Source organism: Coturnix japonica, chromosome 6, assembly GCF_054131305.1.
Source record: "Coturnix japonica strain WE chromosome 6, WE-NBRP24, whole genome shotgun sequence".
NCBI classification, from domain to species: Eukaryota; Metazoa; Chordata; class Aves; order Galliformes; family Phasianidae; genus Coturnix; species Coturnix japonica.
The window spans coordinates 18,674,352-18,701,065 of NC_140668.1; the positions used below are offsets into that span (position 1 = coordinate 18,674,352).

General features: G+C 47.5%; 2 protein-coding genes across 2 annotated transcripts; both read right to left on the minus strand.

The window, feature by feature from the left end:
- Positions 1–1,014: 1,014 nt before the first annotated feature.
- LOC146760455 (olfactory receptor 14J1-like) lies at positions 1,015–1,782 on the minus strand. The gene has a single exon (XM_085551367.1). It carries the CDS (start codon positions 1,780–1,782, stop codon positions 1,015–1,017), a length of 768 nt encoding a protein of 255 aa, XP_085407493.1.
- A 20,755-nt stretch (positions 1,783–22,537) lies between these two features.
- LOC146760456 (obscurin-like) lies at positions 22,538–24,500 on the minus strand. Its single transcript, XM_085551447.1, has 4 exons — positions 24,497–24,500; positions 24,269–24,430; positions 23,030–23,296; positions 22,538–22,819 (listed from the first exon to the last, which is right to left on the minus strand). The coding sequence occupies exons 1-4, from the start codon at positions 24,498–24,500 to the stop codon at positions 22,545–22,547; spliced, it is 708 nt and encodes a 235-aa protein (XP_085407573.1). The 3' UTR covers positions 22,538–22,544.
- Positions 24,501–26,714: the final 2,214 nt, after the last annotated feature.

Here is a 26,714-nt window from a genome sequence, read left to right on the forward strand (position 1 = left end):
TCTCCAACCCCTCCAATGAGCCCAGTGGCTGCTCCAACTTCAGCCCCAGGTCCTGTGGTGATTCCAGCTCTGGCAATGAGCTCTGCAGTTGCTCCAACTCCAGCAACAGCCCAACAGTCACTTCAGATCCTACAGTGAACCCTGTGGCTGTTAAAACCCCTGCAAAAGGTCTTGGACTTGCAAAAAGATATGCATATAAATTATTATCTATGCATATGTGTTTGCAAATGAATATGTTGTATATATGTAGTAATATAATATGTATTTTATATGTATAAATATATTTCTCATAATTGTTATACTTTCTCTTTTTACCACAATGCGTATAATTTAAACCACAACACTGAGTCTGTCCCCATCTTGAGTCCTGTCTTGAGTCTGTCCCAGTCACTCAGTGAAGAGCACAAAAAGATCTCAGGGTCTTCTGAGGGAGCAGCTCCTGAGGTACATTCCTTACACCGGCTTTGGAAGAGGCCTCCAGTTCTCTGGTCCTGCTCTAAAGGGGCCCTCTTGTTATGGCAGTGCCAGCAAGGAGACCAGCTCTGAAACAGCCGTTCGTATTGCTGGCTACTGACTGCATCCCCAGAGTGCTGCTGTAGAGAAATAAGGACTGTTATGAGACACACAAGAATTTCAGGCCAGCACAAATGAGAGGACTTGTAAAGAGAGGCATTGTAAAGAGAGAAGGAAAGAAAAGAGAATGTTGTACTGCTATCTGTGGCTGTACCACCCCAGACCCAGACAAGGTAGAGAAGACCTAAAGAAAAGTCTACTTAGAAAGATTTTTAGGTACCTATTAATCTATTCAGTGAATCTGGTTCCATGTTTACATGAGCTCTTGGAGGGAGAAAATGGAAAGTAGGTAGGAAAGAAGTGAAATAAATTTTTATTTATCAGTTCAGTAATATTTTTTGTGGGTTACTATATCACACACAATCAATCAATCAATCAATCAATCACAGATGCATAAAATATAAAGAGCCATCACTGGAAATCATGTGAGGAAGACGTGATTTATTGAAACTGGAATACTACAAATTGCAAAACCTTCCTGAGAGCATGCTTGATCTCCCTGTTCCGCATGCTGTAGATAACAGGGTTCAGTGTTGGAGGAACCACTGCGTACAGAAGTGCCAATGTCAGATCCAGGAGTGGGGAGGAAATGGAGGGGGGCTTCAGGTAGGCAAAAACAGAGGTGCTGAGAAAGAGGGAGACCACAGCCAGGTGAGGGAGGCACGTGGAGAAGGCTTTGCGCCGTCCCTGCTCAGAGGGCATCCTCAGCACAGCTCTGAAGATCTGCACATAGGACACAACTATGAAAACAAAGCAGCCAAAGCCTAAACTGGCACTAAAAATGAGAAATGCAATTTCCCTGAGATTTGATTCTGAGCAAGATAGCTTGAGGATCTGGGGGACTTCACAGAACAACTGGTTGACAACATTTCCATGGCAGAGAGGCAGTGAAAACGTACTGGCAGTGTGCAGCAGGAAATAGAGAACCCCAGTGCCCCAGGCAGCTGCTGCCATGGTGGCACAAGCTCTGCTGTCCATCAAGGTCCCGTAGTGCAGGGGCTTGCAGATGGCAACGTAGCGGTCATAGGACATGATGGTGAGAAGGGAATACTCTGCTGACATGAAGAAGGTAAAGAAAAAGAGCTGTGCAGCACATCCTGTGTAGGAGATGGCCCTGGTGTCCCAGAGGGCGTTGGCCATGGCTTTGGGGAGAGTGGTGGAGATGCAGCCCAGGTCGAGGAGGGCCAGGTTGAGGAGGAAGAAGTACATGGGGGTGTGCAGGCGGCGGTCGCAGGCTACGGCTGTGCTGATGAGGCCGTTGCCCAGGAGGGCAGCCAGGTAGATGCCCAGGAAGAGCCAGAAGTGCAGGAGCTGCAGCTGCCGCGTGTCTGCCAACGGCAGCAGGAGGAACTCGCTGATGGAGCTGCTGTTGGGCATCTGCTGTTGTTGGGCTTGGAGTCCTGCTCAGAGTGCAGAAGATAATGACAATTCCAGACCATTCTCAGAGACACTCCTCCTGCTATACTGTAATTTTTTTCTTTCCCTTAAGAAAATGTTCATTTAACTCCAGAACTTGTATTTATTTTCATGAATTTCACCATCCCTTAAGGAGTAGAAGATAAAGGAGATCTTACATTTTTCTCATTTCCTAGTCACATCCCAGCATCCTGGATATTTTCCACTTTATTGCAGCTGTTCTTTGAGACCCCAGACCCAGCATCTGTGCACTTCAATTTCTCTTAGAGAAATCTGCCTGTTTGCAGGAGGAATCAACTATTAATATCTGCAGAATTCAATAAGTTAAACTGATTGTTTCCTTTTAGAAAGGAGAGGCTGAAAGCACAACCTTGCTCTTTGACTGTTCAGAGAACAACCGATGGATTGACAAAACATTTGCTCATTTCAGAGCTGTGTTTAAATTAGACATACACTTTTAGATTTCTGCCCCCAGTCCTTTTTGCCTTCGCTCAGAACAGGAAATGGAAAATCCCTGCCTTGGCTCTCCTCTTGCAAAGCAACCTCACAAACACCCTGTTGTGCAGTGGAGCTGTGATCCCCCTGCCCCAGGCAGCAGCTGTGGCAGCACAAGCCCTGCCGGGGGGCTCCTCCCCCCACCCGTCTCCCCGCAGCACCCTGGGCAGCTCCCCGGGCAGGCTGAGTGCTGAGCCTGGCAGGCGGCAGAGTCCCATACCCGGCACACAGCCCCTGGGGCACAGCAGGGACCCTGCTCTGCAGGACAGCCCTGGGCACTCGCCTGTAGCCCTGGCTGCACAGCCTGCAGCCATGCTGGGACACGCAGCCCTCAGGGCTGTGCCCTGACTCTGCAGCACGGGAGCCCTCAGCTAGGGCAGAAGGCTTTTAACACAGTAAAGAAACATGCAGTGCCTGAAGCCAGATCTGATACGGGATGTCCCTGATTTGGTTAACCCTCTATGAAAAGCATCTGCATGGTCTGTAGTGAGACTTACTATGTCATGCTCTGTGAGTAATGCTCCTGCTGTGTGCTCCCAGCCTGCTCACACCGTACACATCCTGGAAGCTCTTTCCCCTTTCTCTCCTCTCCTTTTGGGAGCTGCAGGCTGTGCTGTGCACAAGAGCTGCTCCTGGGCACAGCTGTCTCTCTGCAGCACTGCCCACTTGTATGAGCTCCCTGTGTCCCAGGAGCCCGGCCCAGCTCAGCATCAGAGGATGTCATGTTTATCCTTCCCACTCTTCTCCCCTGAGATGTCCCTGCGTCCTCTTGGCCAACAGATCCTGAAAAACAACAGCATCATGATTGTACTTTGAAATCTGATGAATTAAATACCAAATGTACAGTGGTCAGTGACTGATTCCAGACCTGATAACTGAGATCCTGTGATGAAACAAAATGGGCATACAGGCAAGGACAGAGAGAGGTGGACTTCCCCTGTGCAGGGCAGTGATTTAGTTGAGGCAGTGCAGGCGTCACATCCCTAATTGGAAACCCTGGGGCTGAAATGGGATTCAGCTCCCCATGGACACACAGTATCATTGGGATTCCTCTGGTTCAGCTCAGAAGTGCACAAGGAGTTGCCTGCATGTGAGCTCCTGCTCTGAGTCCTCCGTCCTTCAGCAGGGAGGCAGCAGCTCACACACAGACACTGGGTGATGCCCAAGGTGCCTGGGCTGCTCCTGATGTGTGCCAGAGCTTGTAAACCGTGTGGGAAATCCCTGAGATAGACACCTCCTTCCTGGGCATCAGCTGAGGGCCAGAGAGGGGATAGCACCGGCTGTCTGGTGAATTCACATGCAGCTGCAAGTGCAGCACAGGGCCTTCAGCAAAGCCATGCCCATGGTGTGTCCATGCTGCTATGTCAACTCCAAGGCCCACAATCGGTCTATTGCCTGTGTGCCACCTTCTGCGCACTAATACCATAGATGAGCTATCCAGTCTGTCTAAGTCCAGTGATGCTTTCCAGTGAGGATGTTTACTCCTGTATTTTTGCACTAATGCAAACACCAACGCACAAGAAGCTAGAAATCTTGGTAGAGCTGCAGGCCTGAGCTCCTGCTTGGACCACAGGGACACAGTTGAATGGCTTCCACAACTGCACTGTAGCACAAGGGGGATACCGAGTCTTTAGGATTGATGGGCGAGAAGACAAGGAAGAGCGACTGCCCTCTGTGAGAGTGCACTTGAGCTCTGCCTGGGGATGGCAGAGCAGCCAGGTCAGAGCTAATGGAAATGGCCAACAGAGGAGACCAACAGTGTCTGTACCTGTCTTCCTGATCAGGGAGAGCAAGTGTAAGGAGCTCTGCTGAGGGGGACCTGGGCGTCCTGGTGGACGACAGATTGACCATGAGCCAGCAGTGTGCCCTTGTAGCCAAAAAGGCCAATGGCATTATGGGGTGCATTAAAAAGAGTGTGTCCAGCAGGTCGAAGGAGGTGATCCTCCCCCTCTACTCTGCCCTGGTGAGGCCTCATCTGGAATATTGTGTCCAGTTCTGGGCTCCCCAGTACAAAAAAGACAGGGATCTCTTGGAAAGAGTCCAGTGGAGGGTCACAAAGATGGTGAAGGGCCTGGAGCATCTCACCTATGAGGAGAGACTGAGGGAACTGGGTCTGTTTAGCCTTGAGAAAAGAAGGCTGAGAGGGGACCTGATCCAGGTCTATAAATATTTGAGGTGTGGGGGGCAAAGTGGTGAGGCCAGACTCTTTTCAGCAGTGTGTGGAGACGGGACAAGGGGAAACAGACAGAAACTGGACCATAGGAAGTTCTGCACTAATGTGTGCAATAACTTCTTTATGGTGAGAGTGACAGAGCACTGGAACAGGCTGCCCAGGGTGGTTGTGGAGTCTCCTTCTCTGGAGATATTCAAGACCTGCCTGGATGCCGAGCTGTGCAACGTGGTGTAGGGAACCTGCTTTGGCAGGGGGACTGGACTCAGTGGTCTCTGGAGGTCCCTTCCAACCCCTACAATTCTGTGATTCTGTGAATATCATGGGGTGGTTTGGATGGGGAAAGACTACCCCTTTGAATGACCTTTTGTCAGGGCATGTCCTGGGATTCCTAGGATCCTAAAAATGCAGCACTGCTTCTGTCACTGAAAAATGGGGCCCTGTGTGGGACGGAGGGAGGGTCCATGAGTCCCTGGCCCACCTGACTGAGTATTTCCATGGTCTTAGCAAAGACATACTTACAACTTGAGAATGACAGTTAGCTGCGTTCATGGTGGCATGGCCACTGTTAATGGCCTTGAACTGTCTGAACATAACTGAAGAGGCTCAGGCTGATGCAAATCAGCTATTGAATGACAGTGTTGAAAAACTGGAAAGACAGGTGGCAGTTTTGATGGGGAAAAAACCTAATTCAATCATTCTCCTATGGAAGATCAGTAACATCTCTCTGGAGGACCATGGGGACCCTGTACAAGGGAATCTGTATAAAATGGACTCTGTAAATGAAGGCACTAAAAGGTCAGATTTTGAGGTTCCATTTGGACTAGATCTATTTGAGATCTGACTGATTGTAACCCAAAAATGAAAAAAAAAATTAAAAAAAAATGCAGGATAGGCTGGTGGGAGTGCCCTGACCAGTGTCCAACCCCCCAAACCCTGCTGCCCATAATACAGCAGCTGAACTGATGGATATAGTACAGTGGTTTAGACAGAAACCAAGAGAGCATGCCAGCATAGCTGCTCTGGTTATGGGACATGGAGGCAGAAAGCGCTGTGGTTAATGGACTGGAAATTTCAAAACTGACATCCATTACTACTAACCCTGCCCTCAGGCAAGGACTTTATGCTCTTGTCTGGAGGGCTTATCACAATAAAGATTGGCGGATTTGCTGCGTAGACCGGTCAGAACTCAGATCTGCGTTGTGCTTCCTGCGGCACCAAACGCCCAACAGTGGCAGTTCCGTGTATTGGCCAGCAGGTGGCAGCAGAGACCACGGAAAGAACATCTGCGGGACAGACCCTGGGGATCCGTTCTCTTTTGATTATAGGGGAAGAACACAAAGGTTAATTTAAAAAAATAAAGGGGGGGGGGGGGGGGGGGAGGAGTAGTGGGAAAAGAAAAAAAGAAAAAATCAAACCACAGCAAACAAATAAAAACTTCTCCAAACGTAGCAAACGTGAATGTCTGTCAATAAATAAATGAGTAATTGAATTGATTTCTGTTTCCCCTCTCCCCCGCCCCCCCAACTTCCGAGATGAAAAAACACCTGGTATCAATTGGACAGATGCACACAGTGAAGCCAGGGATGGTCTGAAACGCAAAGCAGCTGAGCAGCTTTTAGAAGAAAACAGAGTAGTAACAACTTCTGTACCTACATTCACCACTCTGAGATCCTGTCTGGGTCTCCCAAGGCTTGTAAATAACCACTGGGTCGGTTCTGATGTTGAGTGATTTGTTGTCAGTTCTCTCATGGTTCTCCGGTCAGTTCTCCGGTGCCAGGATCTGCCACAGGGCATTCTGACCACGGGCATCATGTTTCTACGCTGCCGCCTGCATTTAACAGGCAATGGGACTGCCCAGCATGTGCAAGGCAGCACCTCTTTCACACCACCAGAATGTTTAAGGCTGTTGGGATTGTTGTTAGCGTCCCATTAACACTGAGGCTAGAGATACCCTTAGGATTGACATTACTATTAGCATTACTTTGATGGTGCCCTATCTGGGTCATTTCCAGGGGATGTCAGGAGTAAGGCATAGTGTCAGGAGAAAAAGAACAGACTCTGTTACTTTATAAAAGTGATAATAGAGAGAGTTCATTGGAAAAAATACAACTCTTAAATAATACAAAGCATGCTTCTGATTGGATGCAGGCATCATCTGGGCTCTGATTAATATTACTTTTAAGGTAAAGATTATTGTTACCTTAATGATTGTTTTTTGGATTATGATCAGGTTAAAGGTTCCTTTTGCTACAAACTTCTAGCATCATTTTTGTTGTTACATTTGGAGTTAGAGACGATTTTAGAATCAGGGTAAGGGTTAGGATTAGAGTTACATTGCTGGTTAATGCTGTTATCTTTACAGCTCCTGTGAGGGTTGGGGTCTGGGTCAGGTGTTTAAAAAATGAAATGAAAAAAGAATAAAAAAAATATATTGAAAGCTTCAGATTTCCTTAATCTTTGTGGGAATCATATAATGTGCAACTCAGATCTACCTCTTCGTGCAGTGACTGCCTGTAAATTTGCTGGAGCCTAATATAATATGGCCTTGTGCTTTCCGCTAACTCACCTTCATTTCATTTTCATTACATTTGCTTGGTAGTCAGATTTTGGTGTGTGGATATTTTAAAACAATCTAACTGACATTGGCAAAAAATTAAAAATAAATTAAAAAATGCACGACAGCATCGTATCAATTTTTATAGATAAGATACAGAAGAGCAGTTTCCCTTAGTTTTCTGTGCCTCTTTACTTTCTTACGCCCTCCCCTTGTGTGAGAAACTCTCAAAGTCAAAGATTTCTAGTTAGGCAAAGATGGCAGCGATAGCAGCAGTGCTTATTCATTATTGCAATACTGCGCGCACATCCCCTGTTGGCAAGGGAGAAACTGCACACCAGTCAGTGAAATCAATTCTGTTCTATGCCCTAAACCCACTGCAGGTGATGCTCTCATGGCTCTCATTGGTTGAGCATCTCAGGCTCACAGACTCCTCCAGACTGTTGCTAGGTTTCATTTCCATATAAGGTCAATTACCAACCTCTTGTTTTTAGGTTTGCCTTGTACTTTTCTGCGGACAGAGAAGGGCAATGTTTCCAAAAGTCAGTACATTCATTCTGTCCTGTGCTGGGCTCTACCCACCCTGTATTTATCTTGTGCTTGTCTCAATTCTCCCCATGTCAGAATGCCCCCAGTCTGAACTTAATTCTGTTCAGCAACTTTCTTGGTGGAAAAACTACTTATACAGCTGTTTTACAAGAGGGTTATACATTCAGTTAGGGCCTACACTATGTACTGAAAATACTGGAAACTTCCACTGCAAAAACACAATCTACCTCTCCCATCTGTGCAGCCTTGCAGACCCAGAGCATGCCAGGTTATTTCTGCTTTCATAGCATTTGCATGCTGTAGGGTGAGCACAAGGTTCTGCTGCTTGATTCTTCTGCAAGAGCTGCCTACCGGCAAATGGTTGCAGGGATGGAGGATGTGACAGAAAGCATTTGTCTCCACAAGAGCAGAGTTACATTCAGTGCAGAGTGTGAGAGTCAGGTTGGGGTGGAAAAGCACTGACACGCTGGGGATGATGCAGTGCTCACATGTCTAACACTCACAGACATTACTGTCAGAAGGATGGTGCTGTGTTGTGCTTCTACCTTTGGCAGCCCCTGGAGAAATGCTATGGCACACAGAACACCTTTGTATTGCACTGACTGCTGCCATGCAGCATGGATTTAACACACCAAATCCAGAGGAGCATGACTGCATCTAACTGCCCTGAGAAAAACTACTGTAGCTGAAGAGATGAGGAGGCAGCTGCTCATCTGCAGAACAAGCAGCACTGCCAGACATTGGGCCAGGTGAGCACCTCCTGCTGCAGCGTGATGATGACAGGGCTGGAGATGATCTGCAAAGCCAGCTTAAAAGTGGGAGACGTGAGTCAACATGGCAGGAGGACAGAGGTGTTAGGGAGCAGCCAAGGCATCAAAGAGTATCAAAAGGCTTTGAAAAGTATCACAAAGTGACAGCCAGGAAGACTGGGATATATCATGAGCAGCAACCTGGATGCTAGAGATTATTTGCTCCCATACAAAATGGTAGAGATCTTGCTGCAGACATCCCAAAGCCAGGCAAAATGGGAACCCAGAGCTCTGCCTGCACGAACCCCACAGCCATAGCATTGCAAGCTGAGCTGCCTTGCTGTTTGTTGCATTCATCCCAATCCCTGTGATTGAAGACTCAGAATGCAGTCGAGGCGATGACTGAGCATGAGAGTGACTTTATTCAATAAAAGACAGGAGGGCTTGAGAGGTCAAGGGTGAAGATGGGACTCCTCTTGTCAAGATGAGAGTGGCTCAGAGCTGGTGCTGCTGCCTGGTGCCTGGGACTGGCAGCCTGACTCTAAGTCCCCATCTAAGATGCTCAGCTTCACCTCACTGATGCTGCCCTGCTCCTGCATGGTGGTGCTGCTGCTGGGACACTCGGGCTGTGCTTGGGATGGGCAGCACTGCAAAGGCGCTGGGTCACAATCCAGGCAGGTGACTGCTGTGTCTGGCAGGCTCAGGTCAGGAGCTTCAGCAGAGCCAGGAGATATGAGAGCATGAACGTGGATGAGCCCCTTGTGTCCATCACTGTTACCATGTGGAAGGCTGTCATCCGAATTGCAGCGATTCATGCTTAATAAGAACTCTCCATTGATGGAAAGACACTGCTTGGTTTGGATCTTTGGGGTTGACAAGGGCTCGAATCACCTAGGAAGGCATAGAAACACAAGGGTTAGTTTCAAACATTTGCAAGTTGAATCATGAAAGGTTGTTGATACTTGGTAATAGAGTGGCGGCAGGAAGAAGCAAGTAGGCTTGAAGCAGCATAGCCACTGTCTTGAAAGTGATCCTCATTCAGGTCCAGCTCGTGTGTTGTTTCACTGTAATCTGCTTCTTTGGGTCTACCTAGTGGGCAGCAACACTTGAGCTGTTACTGATATCATTGAAAAGAACTGGAGACAATTGTTCTATTCCTAAGAGCTTCAAGGTGCCTAGAAGCACAAATAGAAACCAGCAGTATTTCATCACTTCACCAAAAGGAAGGTCAAACACCTGAGCTGTGAAGAGCAGTTACAGAACCTATGCATAAGATCACACCAGACATACTTTGTTCTAACAACAGTTATGGCACATAGTCCATTTCCTTCAATATTCCCAAAATGAAATGATGTGGAGCATTACAGGGAAAGAAACACTGCACACAGACACTATGACCCTGATTAGACTCAAGCAGCAGACTTAAAACAAGTCAGAGTTTTTGATTCCAGGATATTTCAGGACCTATCGTGTGAAATTCAGTTACACAACAGTGCCTAGGTGCCTGCGTTTCAAGCAACTTTCAGATCACAGCCATGTAAAATAAAAACAAATTCAGTGCAGAAATAGCAAGCCTGTACCTTAATACTCATGAGATTATCCATTTTTTACTGCATTCTGACTAAGTTCTAAAACTTGCTCATCCCAGTTCACTTCAACAAGTTCCACCAGTTCAAGCAATGCAGTTCTGAGATCCGGTGTATGTTAGGCAGATAGAATTGAACAGTGCAGAAATAATCTCTGACAGCTTTAAGAGCTCTGTTCTGCTTACAAACTCTCAGTCCAAAACTATTCACAGTTTTAAGGAAATGAACACCTGAAGCAGTTGGATCATCTGCCGCATTCTGCTTCTTGGCATCATGATTAGCACAAAGGGTTTTCTGCTGTCCTGCAGAGATGGACAAAGTCCTGCTTACAAATGGACCAGGTTTCAGTGTACAGCAGAGTTTGTACCAGACTAACAAGCCACGTCATTCAATTCATGTGCTCAGGTTGTTATGCACTCCGAAAGGAAACAGAACTAACTGTTGGATTCTGAAGGCAATCTGTGGGGTCCTACATTACCTCCTGATTCTGGAAGAGGAAATTCTAATAGCAAATGCAGAACTTTGATCTTTGTAGACATGAGAAGAGCTGGCATTTAGGAACATTCATTTCAGGGAAATCAAATGATGTGTCTATATTTTTACTACAGATAGTATAGGGAGCAGCCAGTTGAAGAACCAGATACAAAAAAATCCAGCCCATTGGCAGGAAAATACTTCTCCTTAAATTCTGTATGCTATCATGGTACAGAATTAGGCTACAGTGCCACATAGGCCAACCAAGCGTAGAACCAAATCCACAAAATACTGGTAGACAAAGCAGCAAAAACAGGGACAATATTCAGCAGACTGTGCTGTGGCCTTTCTACCCACAGCTCAGCATGTTCTGCCATCCGAAAAGCAAGGCCTCTTGTCAAGCTCAGCTATTTCCCTTCTCAGTGTATTCTAGCACCACTGATACCCACTGGTATCCTCCTGTAGAGTGCCATCATATTGTCATCATCCAAAGGAAAAACCCACACAGCAGAGCATACAGCAGTACACCCATGCTCCAAATATCCGCCTGAAAAACAAAAAGACAAGCTTACAAACCTGAAGCACCTCAAATTGCTTCCTGACAGACTGGATTGTCTGCCCTTGCCAAAGCCCACATATAGCCCATGAAAAGCTGGCTCTTTCCCTCAGGAAATAAAACCTTATCGTCCCAGAGAAAGCATATAACCCTCATTCAATTGCCCTTTCACTCAGCTTAGAGCACTACTAAAACCAGCATCTTCACCTTAGCTCATCACACTGCTGCACTTCCTTTTACAAGGATTTCACTGGCAAAAATGAAATCAAAGCCGTCACAAGGGATTTAGCACAGTTACGTGTTACTGGCTACGAGAGCTGTCAGCACAGTCACCTGTCTGGCTTTGCTGCTGTTCGGTTCTCTTTATGTAGAGGCACAACAAGGTTCAGACACAGTGCAGTTCTCACTTTGACTGTAAAGAAAAAGGAGGCTTGAAAAGCAGCGTGTGGAAAACAAAGAAACAAGAATTAGAACAACAGTGGGGCCATGGCACTTGTAGGAATTGCTCCGCCTTTAACAGCGATTCAAGAAGTACGAGGGCATCCCAAACCAGACCAGTTTGGACAGATTAACAACTGCAAGTAGTGGGTTCCAAAATTCCAGACATGAAATCAAAGCTGGAAAAACTCTTCACGTTTTCATCTCTCAATTTTTAGTTCATTGTGCATTACAACGGAAACAATTCTTCACATACAACTTGGAAGCTAAAGACAAGTCTGACAAAACAGACTGCACAGAAATGATGGATAATTAACAGAGCAAATTGCTCTTTCAAACACTTAGTAATAGAAAGAGATCTCTGAAGTTGCTGTTCTGTAGAGCCCCAAAGCAGTCGCTTGAGGCAGTTCAGGATTAGCCAGAGACAAACCAGCCAGCTGTGTGAACTGAGACCAATTGCACTTTTCTAGTCTGTGGCCACTGACAGCTTCTGAGAGCTACCAAGCGATGCAACCTAGCAGAATTCAGAAGGGAAACCAAGAGAGCCTACCTGAGCTCCACTGCCTTTAAATGCTCTGTGGAGAGGGAAGGGAAAGAGGGGAAAACAAACACCGCTCTACATCCCTCTGAGCCAATAGACACTTTGCCCTGGATTAGCTCTGGTGCTGCATAAGCTGGGCTTCCACAGCATGTGTTCAGGCGGTAATCAAGGCCTGCCTGGAATAACACAAAAAATAGAGAGAAACGTTTGCTTTAACAGAGTTTATGTCTTCTGGTCATAACACTTGAGAAGCCTCAGAGGCTTCTTCTCCTGTGCATATTTTCATTCATCTTAGATTTTGCTTTCATTCAATGTGACCTCTCTAGGCAAATATTGTCTAAGACCATGAGCATCACATAAATGTGCAGATCTCAAGCTGCTCACTTATCTAGTACCCTTCGCATGATGCTTTATTTTCCTCAGCTGATCATCTAGATTGTGTCTGTTGATTGTGCAACAACAGCCTGTTGATCTCGATTACCTGTGAGAGGCTCTAACTTTGGCCAGGAAAAATCATTTGAGGATAAGTAATTATCTGGGACTCAGTAAGTCTTCCCATGCTTTCATAACAGCAGAGATACACACACACACAAACTCGTGGAACCCCACTGCTTTGCACAATCCTGTGCACACTCACGTGTGTCATGCACTGATTTCCCAGCCAGTCCTCATGGGGTCTATTACTTAGGACGGGAGTGTAGGGGAGCAGCCAGAAGCTGTTTGCATTCCCTGCTGTCTGCTGGGCAGCTTTGCTGGAGATGCTTGGGTTGCTTTGTTTTTCCTTGGGAGGTGGGAAGGAGCTTTGGGTTGGAGGCACATCCCGTGCCAGAGCATCCCAATGGCACGTGTGGGGCACTGATCTGCAGCAGATGAAGGAGAGGAGGTCCCAGCACAGCTCTGCACCATGCTCTGCCACACTGGGCAGCTTGTTCCTGGCTCAGCAGCGTCATCAGACAAGAAGCAGGGAAGGAAATCAAGGATGGGGGGTACCATCAAACGCAGTTAGTGCATGCCTGTGCAAGACAAACAGACCCAGAGCTTGCAGGTTGTTCCTGCTTTTGTAGCATTTGTGTGCTGTAGCTGAGCAAAAGGTTCTGCTGCTTGAATCTTCTTCTGCAAGAGCCACCTACCGGTAAATGTCTGCGGGGATGTAGTCGGTGTGCACGTCTGAAGCCATTTGAGAACCTAGTCGTTCTTGCTGCAGGACCCCTGTCTTCTGTTAAAAGCTGAACGGTCCCCAGAGCACCTGTTTCCATCAGCTACCACCATCCAAAGCAGCCAGCCTTCTTACAGTCACCTGGCCCAAACATCCCTTTTGCTCTACACTTGATTCCTGCAAGAGATGGGAGCTCGGCACGCACACCATCCTTCCAACACCCCATCCCTGCAGCAAGGGATCACAGCGCTGGCACAGCTGAAACAAAAAGGGTGTGCGAGTTTCCTGTTAGCACTCAGTGTGAACCAATCTACCACTGAGCAACACCGTGAGTCCCCACTCACCTCAGCACAGGTCAACCTGTAACCCCAACCTTCCCCTATCCATGTGCACACGCACACCCATTCACCACCCTGCCTGCTTTGCACACCCCCATGCACACTCTGCATCGTGTGCCCTCCTTTGCATTCACAGACGTGTGCAAACCATCCCTGGGAACACCTACGTGCCTACACCTTCCACAAACACCCCTTTGTGTGCACCTGTGTGCAACCCAACTCCTCAGCACACGCACGCGTTTGTGCCACCCTGTCCATGCACTCACCACGTGCCCTCCAGCAACCAAGGATTGCAGAGATGCTCCAGACTGTGCCAGAGATGGAATCTCAGAGTGCTGGGACATGATTGATCACTAAGGAAAACACTTGGAAGCATATTCAATCTGCAGAAGCTGTAATTACTGGGCACAGTTAGCTTTCCTATGGCTCAGCTGGAGGAGGCGGGTGCTCTCATACATCTGAGACACTCGCACAATGTTGGGATCATTCTGATGGAAACTATGTCTTCAGATATCATGGTTAAAACCATCCAAGATGATCATGCAGAGCCTTAGCTCTTGAGCAGCACTTCCTCCCCACCCTTCACTACTCCAAGCAGCTCCAACAAACTTCTCAGAAGAAATCCAGGCCAGCACAGACCTGGCAGACCAGAACCAAGTGCAGCTTGTGGGACGGCAGTGCCCACTCCTTGCTTCCACCCTGCTCCAGCAGGTTAAGGAGTCTGAGCCTCACTGGCCTTTGACAACTCAAGACTTTCAGCACCTCATGCCAACATTTCTCACTAAGACACACCTAAGGCATTGAATTCTCTTCTCAATACCTCCTCCCAGTCCTCCCCTAGGAACAGAAACAATTCAGATTCTACAGCAAACTACAGCATCTGCACTGCAAGAGCACACTGAACCACCTGCAACAATGAAACATGGTTTTGGAGAGTGGGTATGAAAACACACCTTTAGACAGCTGTCTCCCTGTAGCCAAAAGGAAACCAAGAAGGAAAAGTCCAGCCTGAAACATGCCCATGCTACTAGCCCAGGTTTTTCACAGTCAATGCAGAATCCATCCTGTTCTTGAGGTAACAAACGACCAGTGAGTCTCCCGTTGCTCCACCCCTTCTCCTTCAAAGCCTGAAAAAGAAAGAATAAACAAGCAGAAGAAACCCAGACGTACCTTTCCACACACAGAGCAGAAAGTGGAACAGCAGTTGTCTCCTTCCTGAGACATGGTGGGGAGCATCCCAGAGGAAGCCCAAGTTCTTTGCTTCTCTCCACAGGGACTTCAAGCACTCTTGTCAAGAGCTGCTTTGGTTCTTTCTTCAATTGCTTCCATCACCAGAATCTCCTTTGGAAAAGGAACCCGAATGAAAGAATCAGCAAATGAAAAAGAATGAGCAATAGCCACTTTACCAGCTTTCTTCTGACACTCAATTTAGACTCTTGACTCGGGCAAGGTCTTAAAATCAACTGGTTACAAGAACTGTCCCAAAATATATCCAGCTTCTGTACAGCTGCCATTCTTTCTGACAGCGAGTGTAATCACAGAATCATAGAATGGCCCGGGTTGGAAGGGACCTCAAGGATCATGAAGATCAATCACCTCCCTGTCCCTGCTGGCCATCCCCTCTTCTGATGGAGCCCAGGGGACCATTTGCTCTCTGAGCTGCAAGAGCACGCTGATGGCTCACGTTCTGTTTTTCATCCACCAGGACCCCCAGGTCCTTCTCTGCGGGGCTTCTCTTAAGGACTGCTCCTCCCAGTCTGTAGAAATGCCTGGGATTCCTCCAGCCCAAGTGCAAAACCTTGCACTTTGCTGTGTTCAACCTCATTAGATTCACGTAGGCCAACCTCTCGGTTGAGCTCCCTCTGAATGGCATCCCTTCCTTCCACTGCGTCAGCCGCACCACTCAGCAAACAGCAGAAGGTGCACTCCATTGCATCATTGGTGTCTCTGATAACCATGTAAAAAAGCACTGGTCCCAAGACAGACTCCTGGATGACACCACTTGTTATCGGCCTCCACCTGGACATAGAACCATGAATCACCACCCTCTGTCTGTGGCCTTTCAACCAATCCCTTATCCACCAGGTGGTCCACCTGTCAAATCCACATCCCTCCAGTTTAGAGATAAGGATGTGGAGGAGGGCAATGTCAAAGATCTTGCTCAAGTCCAGGTCAATGACATCTGTTACCTTCCTTTTGTCCACAAATGCCGTCACTGCATCATAGAAGGCCACCAGACTGGTTAGGCATGGCCTTCCCCTGCTAAAGCCACGCTGCCTGTCTTGGATCACATGCTCATTTCTTATGTGATCAAGCATGTCTTTGAGGCAGATCTGTTCTTCACCATCTACATCAGTTACACATTTGAATCAAATAATTGGTGTTCCTGTCACCAAGAAAACCTCTTTGTCTTCTACTCCTGCTGCACTTCTGTGCTTTCATCAGAAGCAAAGGAAGAGACCACCTCCTAGATCCAAATTTTAAGAAACCAACACCCAATAGGTGTCATCTGAAGTAAAATAGCAGAGAAATTAAGATGACTCTTCTGCATCCAGCTTGGATCACTCCCTCACTCAGGCACACCACCATCAGATCAAGGAGATGCTGCCTTCAGCTTAGAGACTGTATGGGAAATCACAGCTTGAACCTCTGATTAATCAGCTGAGGCAAGTATTGGGTCAGCTGCGGGAGCACAGGTGAGAGTAATCTAGCTGTGCTCCCAGAAGGGGTGGACCTCGACTCAACCTCCTCTGAGACCTCATTTAAAGGCTGACCACCACTGAGACAGCATGTCTTAGAGATTGCTCCCTAGTTGAGGCTGCCTCAGCTTTCTAGTCAAGGTATCGATATTGGTGAGTTTCCCTTTGCTAATAACCTTAGGCTATTTACCACCATCTTGGTTAATATCTTTTTATTAACCACCCTTACAGAGACCATAAGGGTTTGGGCTTCCAAACTCTCAGCAAGCATTTGGATCAGCCAGCTTCCTGCCGAGGAGCCCCCTGCATCACTGCTGCCTATTCTGGTACCGGACCCGCAGATGCTTCAGAGCTCATTAGCATGGACTTCCTTCCTCCCCTCAGCAGCTGCTCCTGCACTCACCTTCATTCCTACTCAGATACCGGCCGCTTCCAGCACCAGCTGACCTGCAAGACACAGAAAGGAAAGGTGGGAGTCATGCAAACGCACAAGCCCAAGGCTGTGTCACCACCACACATGGCAGCCTCGGGAAGTCAGCTGAAACTACAGCCTTTGTCAGAATGGAAACAGGCACCGTCAATTAAGTGTGACCTCTGAACTCATTGCCACCATCAGAAATAGGCACTGAAATCGCTCACTTCACTGCAGCTGGTTAACTCCAAATTCTTTTGCTTTTGGGAAAATGCGGACACGGAATTGAAGGACACCAGAAAAACGACATCTACTTCATTGTAGGTGGTTAAGCTTGGAAGCAGGACTTGAGCAAGAAATGCTTCTCAGCTCCTTGAAAGGCACTAATCCTGACCTCTGCCACAGGTGGCTGAGTGACACAAAAGTTGAGCTGCCCATTCAGAAGCACATGGAGCAGGCCATGGAGCGGTTACATACCAACACATGAACAGGCACTTTCCCATTGGAAGGGAAATCCCTTCTCCCTGCCATGCCATGCCCACACCGCTCCTCAGGGCTGCACTGACAGCACAGACAGAATTGAAACATCTTTTGTCATCATTGTGGTTTTTCACAGACCCAGACAATGAGATACTGGGTTGCTGTGTGGGTTCCCAGGCGGCACTGCCATTTCCAAGCCATTGCTTCCTAGGGGCACAGAAAGGAAAACGCCTGAACAAAATTTCACCCAGAGATTGCTATTTTACCATTCTTCCATGCAAAACAGGAGGACAGTACAGCGGATTTGTGCAGCTGCATCAACACCCTGGGTGCTAAAGGAATGCAAAGACAGAAATATCAAAACTACAAGGAGGGAAGCTATGTTTAGTAATATCTTTTCTCATTTACAACAGGCAGTTGGCACTACTAAAGGAAAATCCCAGGCCTCAGGTTCTGACAGTGCGACAATCTGGCACGGACTCAGATGTGAGTGATCCAAATGGTTTATTCCAGGTTCTAATACCACTTCTGTGAATTCACACGTTTTCTCTCTTAACTTTCCCACAGCCTTCACATGTCCACAGAACATCCCACAAACTCTCCTTTACGGCGCACGTAGGCACTCATCCCACCAGAGCCATCAGTCATTCCTAGCCATGTGCTTCTCCTCCAGTCACGGACAGTATCACACGGCCATAATGCATCTTAAATGACTTAGTTTTTCTGTTCTTTCTGGAGGTGTCCTTGGTTCCTAGCCTTACCTTCTCATGCCGTTAATCTTCCTCTGCAGCTCCTGCTCTGAAGAGTCTTCTTATGTTCCCACATGACAGGAAGAAAATGAAGACACAACCCCTGCCACCAAGGTCAGCTCTGCAGCACACGTTACCTGAGGAGCACTTGGCTACTCATGCAAACTGCACAGTGCCAGGAAGATTGTTACATGTTGCACTTCTTCTTCTCCTGGCTCAGAAATTAAATTTTCTACCTAGAAAATGGAAAACAAACAAACAAGCAAACAAAAAACAACAACAACAAAAAACACCTCACCTGACATAAAGGAGACATGATTGTTACTATGGAATTCTGGAGGGCAAGGTATTTGCCCTCTCTATGAAGAAGCTGACTGCAAAGGACTAAGAACAGCCACGATCACGTTGAGAACTTGCGGGTAAAATTCGGGACTGAACCAATAATGGGCTTCTGGAGGTGAGGGTCTGCTCCAGGCCGCCTGGTCAAGGGAGCCTGTTGATGGGCCCTGCTTACTGCAGCTACCAGAAGCACCGCGCTCACTGACTCTCAACTTGATGGGGGATTCCAGTCAGGCTGGGAAATCAGCATGGCTGGCTGCAAGCTGTCTGAGAGACTGCTGGACTGCACTGGGAATAACTTTGTGGGCCAAGCATTAAGCACACCAAGCAGAAGGGAAGGTATTGGACAGACCGACCAGAGGTCAAGCGTTGCTGGACCTGCTGCTCACCAACGCTGAGGAGATCATCAAAGGCGTCAAGGTTGGAGGCTGCCTGGGCTCCAGCGATCATGCCCTGGTTGAGTTTGTGATCTCAAGCGATGTGGGCCTGGCAAAGAGCAGGACCAGGATGCTCAACTTTAGAAGAGCAGACTTCAAGCTACTCAATGGAATGCTGGCCAAGATCCCCTGGCGCGCTGCCCTCAAAGATAAGGACGTTGAGGAGAGCTGGCTACTGTTCAAGGATGCCCTCCTGGCAGCACAAGAGGTCTCCATTCCCCTGATTAAGAAAGTGGGCAGGAGAGGTAGAAAACCGGCATGGCTCAGCAAGGACCTGCTAAGAGAACTGAGGGTGAAGAAAGGGGTGTACAAGCTCTGGAAACAAGGCTGTGTCACCCGGGAAGAATACAGGGATGCCGTCCGAACTTGCAGATGTGGGATCAGGAAAGCCAAGGCTCAGGCAGAACTGAACTTGGCGAGGGATGTGAAAAACAACAAGAAAACCTTCTACAGGTACACTGGCCAGAAGAGACAGGCCAAAATGGGTGTGCCTACTCTGGTAAATTTAAAAGGAGAAATGGCTTCAACAGATGAAGAGAAAGCTGAGGTGCTGAATGAGTTCTTCACCTCGGTCTTCACTGGTGGCCAGGATTCTAGTCTTTTTCACGTCCCTAAGTCTTGCACCCCCATACCTCCATGTGGGGACCAAGGAGGTAAATCCCTCCCCACTGTAAGGGTAGAGCAAGTCCGAGAGTGCCTCCTTAGACTGAATGAGTATAAGTCTATGGGGCCAGATGGCATGCATCCCAGGGTCCTGAAGGAGCTGGCTGAGGTGGTTGCTGAGCCGCTCTCCATCATATTTGAGAAGTCGTGGCTGTCAGGTGAGGTCCCGGATGATTGGAGGAAGGGTCACGTCACTCCCATTTACAAGAAGGGGAGCAGGGACGACCCGGGTAACTACAGGCCGGTGAGTCTCACCTCTGTGCCTGGGAAGATTATGGAACAGATCCTCCTAGACAACATGCTTGATCGCATAAAGAACAAGCATGTGATCCGAGACAGCCAGCATGGCTTCACCAGGGGAAGGTCATGCTTAACTAATCTTGTGGCCTTCTATGATGGAGTGACGGCGTTGGTGGATGAAGGGAAGGCGACCGATGTCATTTACCTGGACCTGAGCAAGGCCTTTGACATGGTCCCCCATCACATCCTCATCTCCAAATTGGAGGGAGGTGGATTTGATGGGTGGACAACTAGATGGATAAGCAATTGGTTGAAAGGCCGCAGACAGAGGGTGGTGGTCAATGGCTCTATGTCCAGGTGGAGGCCGGTAACGAGCGGCGTCCCTCAAGGGTCTGTCTTGGGACCGGTGCTCTTTAACATCTTTATTAATGACATCGATGAGGGAATGGAGTGCACCCTCAGCAAGTTTGCTGATGACACCAAGCTGAGTGGTGCAGTCGATACGGTGGAGGGAACAGATGCCATTCAGAGGGACCTTGACAGGCTGGAAAGCTGGGCTCGGGTGAACCTAATGAGGTTCAACACGGCAAAGTGCAAGGTTTTGCACTTGGGCCGGAAGAACCCCAGGCACCTGTACAGGCTGGGAGGAGTTGTCCTTGAGAGCAGCTCGGCTGAAAAAGACCTAGGGGTCCTGATAGATGAGAAACTTAACATGAGCCAGCAGTGCGCTCTGGCAGCCCGGAAAGCAAATGGGATCCTGGGCTCCATCAGGAGAGGGGTGGTCAGCAGGGATAGGGAGGTGATCGTCCCTCTCTACTCTGCTCTTGTGAGGCCCCATCTGGAGTACTGTGTCCAGGTGTGGAGCCCTCAGTACAAAAAAGATATGGAAATTTTGGAAAGGGTCCAGAGGAGGGCCACAAAGATGATCAGGGGGCTGGAGCACCTCCCCTATGAGGACAGGCTGAGGGAGTTGGGTTTGTTCAGCCTGGAGAAGAGAAGGTTGCGAGGTGACCTCATTGCAGCCTTTCAATACCTGAAGGGAACTTACTCCCAGGAGGGGAGTAAACTCTTCGAAAGGGCTGATAATAGCAGGACTAGGGGAAATGGTTTTAAGTTGAAGGAGGGAAGATTTAGGTTGGATGTTAGGGGAAAGTTCTTTACTAGAAGGGTGGTTAGGTCCTGGAACAGGCTGCCCAGTGAGGTTGTGGATGCCCCGTCCTTGGAGGTGTTCAAGACCAGGTTGGACAGGGCCCTGGGCAACCTGATCTAGTAAATGTGTATGTTTGGTGGCCCTGCTAGGCAGGGGGGTTGGAACTACATGATCCTTGAGGTCCCTTCCAACCCGGGTAATTCTATGATTCTGTGATTCTGTGAAGGGAAGCATTACTGGACATGCTGCACAGCAGGGGTTAAGACTGGAGGTGGTCAGGGCTGTAGTGACCATGCCCTCCTAGAGTTCCTCATCTCAAGGAATGCGGGCCTGGCAAAAAGCAAAGTCAGGACCCTGAGCTTCAGGAGAGTCAGCTGCAGGCTGTTCAAAGAATTCTTGGACGAGAGACACTGGAAAACTGTTCTTAGGGGCAAAGGGTTCAAACATCCCTTTGTGTGCACCTGTGTGCAGCCCAACTCCTCAGCACAGCCCTGTGCAAGCACACATTTGTGCCACCGCATCCACGCACTATGTGCTCACACACACTCACACAACCACATCCCTTAGTGCAGCCCTGTGCGCACACACACTCACACATGTGTAACCCCTTCCTTTCACTCCCAAAGTGCACGCACACACCGGTACCACAATGTCCTTGTGCAGCTCCAACACTCTGCACACCCCTGTGCACGTACATATATGTGCATGCTCGTCCTTGCACACATACCCACAGACCTACACACACCTGAGCAACACCACTGGTTTGTACACTCATGGACACAAATGTGTGTACAACACCATCCATGCACAAATACACACACACACACACGGATCCCCACTGCTTTGCACAATGCTGTGCACACTCACGTGTGTCATGCACTGATTTCCCATCCAGTCCTCGAGGGGTCACTTACTTAGGACAGGAGTGCAGGGGAGCAGCCAGAAGCTGTTTGCATTCCCTGCTGTCTGCTGGGCAGCTTTGCTGGAGATGCTTGAGTTGCTTTGCTTTTCCTTGGGAGGTGGGAAGGAGCTTTGAATTTGAGGCACATCCCGTGCCAGAGCATCCCGATGGCACAAGGGGGATCAGGGCCCCTCTATTGGTTACCTCGGTGGCTTGCAGCAACTGGAACTTTTTGCCTATTGAGAAAGCTAAAAAGTGTGAGTTCCTCCTGACCCATATCAACAAAAATCTCAACCATAAAAAAGAGACGTCTTCGTATTCAAGCAAATGACAACAGTAAGACCATGCATGTTGTTTTGTTGTATTTCCTCTGTAATCATGGGGAGGATATGAAGAAGTGGTATAATTCATCCACTTCTGCACTTCAGGCACAAGTTCCTTAGAATTGGAAGAGACCCTTAAAGGCCATCTAGCCCAGCTCCCCTGCAATAAAAAGGGACATTCACAGCTAGATCAGGTTGCTCACAGCCTGGTCATTAGTCATCCCAGAGGCAAAACACACACTGAATGATCTCTCCTTCAGTCATAAATCCTTGGAGACAACAGCATTGACACTGCATGTTACTGAAGCAGTAAAAGAAATTGCTCCTGTAACTCTCCTTGTGTTGAGTAAAATGATGATAAAAAGCAATGGAATGCTTTGGCAGGACACCAAAACCATCCTCCTTCCTTGATATCTGCTGCAATGGAACCTTCCACTGGAAGAAAGCCTCTGATGACTTGTCACCCCAGAGAGGTCAGCTTTAGAAGCAGGACTGCTGCACAATAGAATGAACTGGAGCTCCTTAGCATCTCTTACATCCAGGAGGGGTGTGATCAGACCCACCTATCACCTTCAGGTGCGCTTTCTGACACCTTGTCTGACTTCACTGTCACTGTGCCAGCATCCTCAGGCTTAACCTGCTTCATTGTCAGTGTGCAGCAATTGCCAACGTTCTTGATGTCATTGTAATTGTTGGTGTAAAGGAGGTTGCCATTCAGGAACCATTCCACGTCCTCGTCATTATGGGACAGCTCGCAGGAGAAGACAGCAGAGCTCTCTTCTTCAATTTCTACATCCTGCAGGTGCTTCGTTACTTCTACATTGCGGGCTGTGGGGAAACAAGGTGAACTGTTACCACTGTTACTATAAATCATACTGGGATGTGGTAGAATGGTTGGACTAGATGATCTTTGTGTAATCATCTATGTGAAGATAATACATGTATAAAGTTAGCAGGAGAGAACGGCAGAAGTCAACCTCAAGAAGAGAAATCTGAGGTGAAATAGGACACGGAAGATGCCACCCTCCCTGCTCATACCTTCAGCTGTCAGCGTGGCCTCAGTCTCTGCAATTCCTGCCTTGCACTTGTACACACCAGCATCATCGGGCTTCAGCTTCAGAATTCTGAGCTCTACTGAATGCTTATCCCTCTTGATCTTGTACTTCTCAGAGGGCTCGATGGGTGTGCGGCCCTTGAACCATTTCACAACCTTTGGAGAAGGCCTGAAGTCACAGGACAGGATGACAGAATGACGTTCCAAAGCTGTCTTGTCCTCCAACTTCCTGGTGATTTCTATATGGTAATCTGCAAAGCAGGGGTGGAAGAGAAGAAAGGATGAGGACAATTGGAAGAAGAGGAAAGTCTCTTGCGTGTATTCCATTCCAATTAATGTCAAGTTCACAATGGTTCTTTGAACGACTCTAAAGATAAAACAAACGATTGTCTATAGGGAATGCCATTGACTACATTTCTATGAAGTAATACTGTACAGTATCTACCAAATGCAAGGTCCAGCTCTTGTTCTGTGCTTATTAAATTGCTCCCAATTGTTGAGGCTTTTATTCAAATAAGAGTGAGTTGAAAATATAACAAGTACTTTAGGATGTGAATGGATAATCTTACGCTGGGGACAACAGCAGATAAAAAGCCTGCAAGTTTCTTTCAGATGAAATCAATGACAAACCGCACCAAATTTAGGTGCTACCAAACTTAAACTTGTCTAGTTCAGAAATACAATTAATTTCACCTGATTTGACTTCTTTGCTATAGCCAAGGACAAAACCTCAGCTCTGTAAATCTGAATAGTAAGCACATCACAGCTATTCAAACACATCTTTTACTGAGATGCAGCTGTCTCATTTAGTGTCCAACGGCTTTGAACTGGAAATGGAGCAGACCAAAGCAGAATCTAAACATGGCTTCTACAAGGACTGATCAAATGCGGCCACCGTCAAATTCAAAGTATCTGATACAGAAGGATCACACTCACTGTCAGACAAAACCTCTTTGGAGAGGTGAACTGACTGCCCTGTTCACCCCCACTTTGGAAATAACTGCACTCATTTCCTACCTGCTCCCAGCAGTGTGGGATGGTGGGATAGCATCACACTTCCCACACTAAGCATCCCACCATGTCACTTGTTCCACCTAAACCTCAGTCCCAAAACAAAAGGGGAACTCGCTTCTGAACCCTCTTCACTTCATTTCAGATGTCTTATATGCTTGATCTCCAACCCACCCCCCACTCAGGAGAAAGACCCCCCGCTTACACCCTACCATCTTGTTGCATTCTGATGTTGTCATCAGCCTTCAGCTTGTTGTCCTCTTTGTACCACTGGGTCTGAACCTCATCGTGTGAAATCTCACAGACAAAAGATGCACTCCCATATTCATTCACTTCCACATCTTCCAGTGCTTTAACAATCTTGATATCTCCAGCTGTGAAACAGTAGAGATATATTTGTCAGGGTATTTCCAGAACTGAGTGCAGCATCTTTTCCTTACACATATTTGCATAGAAAATAAGTAGGATTATGTTTTATTCTAAACCATCATCCATTCCTGAGTCATTTCTCTCTTCAACACAGTCAATGCATTATTGCCCTTGAACTTAAAGACAGACTTACTAGCTACAATGGAGCTCCCTGCAAACAGTTTTCATGGAAACCAGAATCTCATTTATTCTAAAACCTTTCAAGCAAAATTAAGGGTAGAAAAACAATAGAACTGACTGAATCTTTAAGGTCATTTAGTTCCAGTCCCCCTGCTATAGGCAGGGACACCTCCCTCCACACCATCTCTTCTCCTCAGGGTCAAGGCTTCTCTCAAATCATTCTCCTCTAAGCCTGTGCCTGTGCTTGGGATTGCCCTGACCCAGGTGCAGGGCCTTGTACTTGGCCTCACTCAAGTTCATGAGGCTGCCAAGGGCCCACCTCTCCAGCCTGTCCAGGTCCCTCTGGGTAGCATCCCTTCCCTCTAGCACATCAACAGCACCGCTCAGCTTGGTGTCATCTGCAAACTTGCTGAGGGTTCATTTGATTCCACTCTCCATGTTGCCTACAAAAATGTTAAATAACACTGGTCCCAACACTACCCTCCACCTGGACACTCAGCTATTCCAGTACCTAAAATCTCTAGTACCTAAATCTCTCTAAAAGAGCACAGGTATTAATCTGACCAGAAAGGTTCCTGTTTGTTCATAAAATGAGCCTTTTCTGCTCCATCTTGCATAGGCCACTGGGCACAGGGTAGCTGGGAGACCACAGAAAAAGTGGTTCTGTGAGCAATAGGGAAACTACTGCCTAATCCAACTCCTCCAATCTCTGCGCTCTGCCAGCATGTCTAAATAGGGTGGCAGATACACACAGGAGATAAATATTTCCACTTCCCTCAGCCAACACTGCTCTGAATTTCTATGGGACACACAGTTGGATGAAAAGGCATTTGACAAAGAAGGAAATGAAAGAGTTTAATCTGCTGTGTCATTCTCTCGGTAGCCAGAATAACTAACCCTCGCCAGTGTTAGTTCAAAGAATAGGCAGATTTTATCTCCTGACATGAGCAGTAATTCAAAGAAGCTGGTATATGATCCAGTATCCTGCATATTCACTGCAGGCAGGCAAAGACATTATGAGATAAGGGAGATCTACACATCACTTGTTATGAACACCTCATAAAGATAAAACCACACACAAGAGGAGAGTTTATGAAGAGGACCACTCTTGGACTACTTTCCAAGAGGCATCAATTAGTAACTCTCCTCGCTCATTTTTCACACTACTCCACAGTGTCCTCCTGAGCCCCCTTACTCCTGTTGCCAACTGCTGATGCAGGGAATCCTGAGGAACCAAGGATTCATAGTTGTTCCATCAGTAGTCCTTGGTCAGCTCTCCCTCCCTGCCCCTTCTGTTTTGATCCCACTAACCAAATTTTAGTTAGTCTGAAAAGAGGATGGAAACCTCCGCAGCAATTAGTTTCTAAATATCTTGCAATGGGCAGCTTGTAGGAGCCCCATCTCAATGGCCACAGCACAGGAGGCAGGACTGCTTAGCCCATGCACTAGTGCATTTACCAGCACAGATGTAAGCCCAGATCTATGCACACCAAATACAGGCTCTCAGTTTGCACAAGGAGGCATCCATGGAGCTGAAGTATTAGGCAGATATTGTGGTGGGGCAGCAGTTATTAAGACGCCAGACAGAAAGGACACAGATAACGTGGCAACTCAGCTTTACCATTATGACTGCTGATGGAACATCTAATTTCACTGCTCAAAAGAGAACTTCCATATAACTGGAAAGGATGAAATTCACAGGGGAAACCACACACAGACACACACAAAAGCAATACAAAGGAGATGAAGGATGGTTCACATACTAGTGATTCACTCTGAGACGCAAGCAAATGAAAGAGTATCCCCAACCATTTGCCTCCTGAAATGCTAAGTATATAAACTCGTTGCTGTGATAACTCCGCCAGACGTGAGTCATACACTGTAAAACCTTATGGGGTCAATCAGTTTAACTTCATAAATTCATTACACCAACAAAAACAGACCATCGTGTCCAGGCTGGTTCATTTCAGCTCTTCAAAGCTGTTGGTAAAACTGCCTGAGAGCTGAAATGCTTACCAGCAAAAGCTAAAAACTGTAAATCAAATGTAATAGGCTGGCTTTGTCTACTGTATAGAAATGATGCCTGAAAAAAAGAAAATAAAAAAGAAC